Source organism: Penaeus vannamei, chromosome 23, assembly GCF_042767895.1.
Source record: "Penaeus vannamei isolate JL-2024 chromosome 23, ASM4276789v1, whole genome shotgun sequence".
NCBI classification, from domain to species: domain Eukaryota; kingdom Metazoa; phylum Arthropoda; class Malacostraca; order Decapoda; family Penaeidae; genus Penaeus; species Penaeus vannamei.
The window spans coordinates 19,401,353-19,406,879 of record NC_091571.1 but is presented as its reverse complement, the minus strand read 5'-3'; the positions used below and the strand labels follow the sequence as shown (position 1 = coordinate 19,406,879).

The 5,527-nt window shown below is 44.3% G+C and overlaps 1 protein-coding gene across 1 annotated transcript; it reads right to left on the bottom strand.

Annotated features, from left to right (window-relative positions):
- Positions 1-3,189: 3,189 nt before the first annotated feature.
- Positions 3,190-5,110, bottom strand: LOC138865951 (uncharacterized; the record flags this gene model as incomplete). The annotated part of the gene is given in 4 exon segments (XM_070137439.1): positions 3,190-3,353; positions 3,850-3,924; positions 4,150-4,255; positions 4,717-5,110. Coding segments are annotated over 4 exon segments (739 nt in total), but the record flags the coding sequence as incomplete, so codon positions are not given.
- Between the last annotated feature and the right edge of the window lie 417 nt (positions 5,111-5,527).

Below are 5,527 nucleotides of genomic sequence, written 5' to 3'. Positions count from 1 at the left end.
GGCAACGTCGGCAGGGGTGGCAGAGGTGGCGTCCACCCGGAGTGACTGCCCGAGGCTAAACCTCAGGCAGGAAGTCGGGGTAGGGGCTTGAAACGTCCGTTCCTTGTGTTAGGATGATCAGTTGCCTCTATTGTCAAGGGAACTGGGGAGGCTGAGAGTTAAGGTGGGTGCTCTCTCGGAGGTGAGGAGACCTGGCATCGGTGTGACCAGTGTAGGTGGCTACACCTATTACTGGTTGGGACGCACTGATGGTCATCATCTACAGGGAGTAGCCATTGCCATCTCCAGCCCTCAGTAGTGGAGGTTACTCTTGTCGATGAGTGTATAATGGTACTGAGACTGAAGCTATCATTTGGCTTCATGTCTCTTACTGCTGTTTATGCTCATACCAATGTTAAAAACATTGGTATGAGCATGACGTGAAAGAGATGTTCTACGCCAAACTAGCATCTGTGGCAGACAGTTGTCCCCGGCGAGATATTCGTACTGTTCTGGGGGACTTCCGGGACTTTGCTAGGTCCTATAAATACAGGATTTCTGGCTCCTGGTACCAGCGCCCAGACCTGCATCGTTGGACATGGTACAGTGATGCGGGTAATGCAGCCAAAGAGATGGACCACAGACTCGTTAGCACTCGTCGGAGGATCATCCAGAACTCCAGGGTGTATAGGAGTGCTGAGTTCTGTGGTACTGACCATAGAATGGTTGTGGCTACCCTCCAGGTCCACTTCAAAACTCCCCAGCGGTCCAATGATCACCCTAGGGTATTTTATTTGGACAGGCTGAGGGAGGTGGAGTGTGCCCATGGGTTTGCTGAGGCATTCTCTGGTCGTTTCACAATGCTCGACAGTCTGACAGACCCTGTTCTTCTGTGGGATACCTTCAAGCAAAAAACACTTGATGCAGCTCAAGAGACAATTGGTGTACACTGCAGCTCGTCTGACAGGGGATCGGGAATTGCACCATTCTCATGTGCACAGAACTCGGCCTCTGTTAAGAAGGGACAAGGAACAGTTTATTTGGAGTCTTGCAGAGGAGGCAGAAGGCCATTTCTTAGTAAATGACCTTTGTCCTGTATACCAAGCCCTCAGAAAGCTGAACTCCAAGCCCTCTCCACAGGTGACAGCAGTTCACTCAGTAAGTGGTCAGATTGTCTCAGATCCTGTTGGGGTGCGGGAATGTTGGGCTGAATATTTTGAACAGATGTACCAGGTTGACCCACCAACAGTTAACTTGGATGCGGGGAGTGCCAAGATTCCATTGCCGTACCCACCCATCAGTGAGGATCCTCCCTCCCTAACTGAAGTTGGGGGGGAGATCTCCAAGCTGAAGAGTGGCAAAGCAGCATGCATCTCTGGCATACCAGCTGAAATGTTAAAAGGCTGGTGGTGAACCTATGGTGTGGGGGTTACATGCTGTCCTGGCTGCCATCTGGCAGTCCAGTACCATTCCTCCTGACCTATAGTGCTATAAAGTGTGGTGGGGGCCAGTCGAGCTTCTTTCCCGTTAGTTCAGGAGTGAGGCAAGGCTGTGTCCTTGCACCAACACTTTTCAACACTTGCATGGACTGGATACTAGGCAGAGCTACTGTTCAAAGTCATTGTGGAGCAAGTCTGGACAATATCAAGGGTACAGACCTTGAATTTGGCAATGATGTTGCTATTCTGAGTCTTTGGAAACCTTATTGGTGGTTCTGGATGCATTTAGCAATGAAGCGAAACCCTTGGGTCTAGAGGTCTCCTGGACCAAGACCAAGGTCCAGGACTTTGGGGACTTGCTAGAACCTGTTCAGTCGGTATGTGCTTGAGGCGAGGATATAGAAGTCACAGAGAGCTTTACATACCTTGGTAGTGTAGTTCATAACTCTGAGCTGTCTGAACAGGAAGTCAGCAGAAGGACTGGCCTGGCAGCAGTGGTCATGAACTCTCTTGACAAGAGTATTTGGAGATGTCGATACCTGTGCAGAAGGACCAAGCTACGGGTTTTCAAGGCCCTGATACTGCCAGTTTCACTATACGGTAGTGAAACCTGGACATTATCCTGTGTCTTGGAGTCTCGTCTTGAGGCCTTCTGTAATAGGTCCTTGCGCTGGATCTTGGGTTACTGTTGGCGGGACCATGTGACCAACCAATAGTTGCACCGTGAGACTGGCACAGGACCTGTTATATGCACAATCCGTGATTGCCACATCAGGCTATACAACAACCTGGCTCGCTTTCCTCAGGATGATCCTGCCTGTCAGGTTGTCTCTGTTCAAGACAGCCCTAGGTGGAGGAGCCCTGTGGGATGACCTAGGAAGTCATGGTTTGAGCAGATCGATCAAACCATTCACGAAGAACTCGAGATAGGCAGAGTCCCTGCCTGGCGGCTTGCCATGAGGGATCCTCACAGGTATATACAAAGGGTTGGATGCGGCTATGCGCACCCATTGGTTTTAGCTCCTAGATGATGATAACACACAGCAGCCTCCATTGTTATGACATGCAAATGTGCTATCTATAATTCAGGTTCACCCTTCCCTTGTCATGTCTTTACACATCAGAGAATTAAAACGTGACTATGGGTACCCAAGAAAATGACATTAGGGTTCACAATGAATCCTAAGGGTATTGCTGAAAGTCTAAGATTAGAGACAGAATGTGTAAAGATAAAAATATGTCTCCCTCAACAAATAACCCTTCTAAGCTGGTACTCAGGCCTACAGTTATCTAGAAATTTCAGGAACAATCCAACATACATTAGATACAAATAATCAGATATAGAAAACTAAAATTTACTGATATGATGCTGTATAAGCATCATCATATATAGTTAGTTAGACATTCATTACATTTAGTGTGATAAATGACAAAAATCTTAACATGCTTCAGACAGTAAAATGTCAAGCAAAAGAATTTCTTATTGCTGAAATCTCTCTGATATGTATATGCATGTTACCATTGCATGCAGGTAAATACTGCCACTAATAACTTTTACTAATATTCATCTTGCAGAATTAATCCCTATGATCAAAGATGACATGACCATCCCGTCATGGAAAAATCTGGGACAAGGGCCGGGTGACAAGAACATATCGTCACTGGACAAAATGGCCATAGGCCGGATGAAGCGAACTTGCTGTCATGAGCGAAGGCCAAGGTGACAGAAAGTCCACAAACCTCTTGGAGTGTGATGAGACTCATTTAGCATTTAAAAGGGGGATTTAGCAGTATTTTCATCAATTAACAAGTGTGGAATGTGATGTGTGTAAGCCATGACTAGACGAGAACCGGCTCCAGAAAAGATGCCATACCCATGCTTAGCATCATATTCCAGGGTGCTGTGACCAGCAGTGCAGGTAATACTATGGAAAACTGAAAAATACGAAAAAATAAGATATACGACACAAATAACAAATTCTTTTTATTTTCTTTCTTGCACCGACTTACTTACTACATCCGGAAAAAGCGAATAAAAAAACAAATATTAACACTGGAAAGTGGAAAAAAAAAGCTTAAAAGTTTATGCAAAATAACTTTGCAAAGAGGAGGCACAGTGTCTTGTCACTGCTCACGAGTGTCCGCACGCACCTAGCCTGCAAGCCATACACAAACATCATGTCATGAAAATACGTGGCTAAATATGCTACCATGGAAAATTTCACTGAGGGCCTGGGTGATGGGAATGTGCCAATATTAAGAATTTAGCTGAGGGTTCAGGTGCCAGTATATGACTTTCCATGAGTGCACAAAGCTCTTGGAGGGAGCTTAGACTCTATAGTCATTTAAAAAGGGATTCTTTCATTACTTTTACCAGTAAACGATGGTGGAAAGCATTATCAGTTTATCAGAAAATGAATGGGGAAAGTACTAATCATGAGCCATTGTTGGAAGAGCACCGGCATGAGAGTGGACATTATTCCCATGCTCAGACTCTTATTCCTACCTAATGTAACCAGCGACACAGGATAACTTACAGATAATTGGGTTTGAATTTTTTTTTTTTAAATGACACAAAATACAAAAGTTACTATTACTATCATTGCACTATGTTGTAGACAACCTAGTGAGAGAATATGGAGTCTGCTCAACAAAAACAGTCTATTACCACCTTGATACAGCATAATTAATTTCAAAAATTACTTACATATAAATTAAAAAATAACATTGCAATGGGGAGACAGTCTTGATACTAAACGCAAGTTTTCATGTGGCCTGGGTCTATATGGCTCACACAGAAGTGGCCACTGCAGAAAGCCTAATGCCCAGATTTTGGTCTAGGTGTGGAAAGCAAAGCATCTAGATTCAATGCATTAATCCTCTTACAAAGAGGTCTCCTATCACCATGCCCGAACAACATGCCAGATAGTACACACAGTCAGCTGCTCAAGGGAAAAAGTACATTTGTGGAAAAGATAAATTTACCCAGCTTTTGGTTATGCTCTTGGCTGCAAAATAAATCATTGCTTTGGAGGTTAAAAAGAGGCTTTAGGCCTCCCTTTGCAAGACTCTCCCTCCTCAATGACCACAGCCAGAGCCAAACAAGCAAACAACTATTATGTGCATACAACTTGGAACAGACAAACCCCACATGACATGATGTGTTATCTTCCTAACATGATTAATGACACTATGATGACACTAGAGCATATCAATCATCATTTATGGGTTAATAATTAATTAAGAAAATAAATATTGCTTGGATATCTCTTGACAAAAGTAGCATTTTTAAACTTACTTGATCATGAAGATAAAACTGGCCATGAGGAGGAGGTTGTTGCATCCCTTGATTAGTTTGGGGAGTCATGCCATTGTGCATCATGCTCTGGATCTGCTGCTGTTGGTTTGCCAGTCGCTGGATGTCGCCCTGGATCTCAGTGAGGGAGTCTGTCATCCTGTAAGGTTGTGTATAAGAGTCTGGGCCCATGGAGAAACGACGAGGATGTGATGGAGGTAGTGCAGCTCGGTCACTGGGCAGCCGCCAGGTACCAGGCTCCAAGTAAAGGCTCATCCGTCGCAGGTCAACTCTGGAGTCTCGAGGATCTCTGGGTAAGGTGGACAGCCTCCGCATCTGTACAGCAGGTGGGTGGTCCATGGAAGAGCGTCGAGAGCCCTCCAAATCACTCTCCCCACTGCAAGAACACACCACCACATGCACCACACACCACAGCAAACATGCCAGTCTCACTCAATAAACACCTTGTGAGGAGCCTAGGCTCATCAACTGATCTTAAATACAATTCTGAATTCATTTTGGCAAAGAAACAGTAGAGCAGAAAATTTTCACACAACAAAGCTCTTAAGTGATTGATACCAAGGTAACAATATTTTGGAACAAACATGCATGTAATGATAATATTCCTCTTAAAAGCAAATGCAAAGGCAAAAAACTCAAACAGAATATCAAATGACAAATAAACTGTGTTGGTATATATTCATGCAATGTAAAGCAGTTACTAAAGCATGATTATTGACTGTCTGTGAGGGAATCAAAGCTAATGCACTCATGCACAATACTAAAGGAAAATATATTATATTTCTGGTTATGA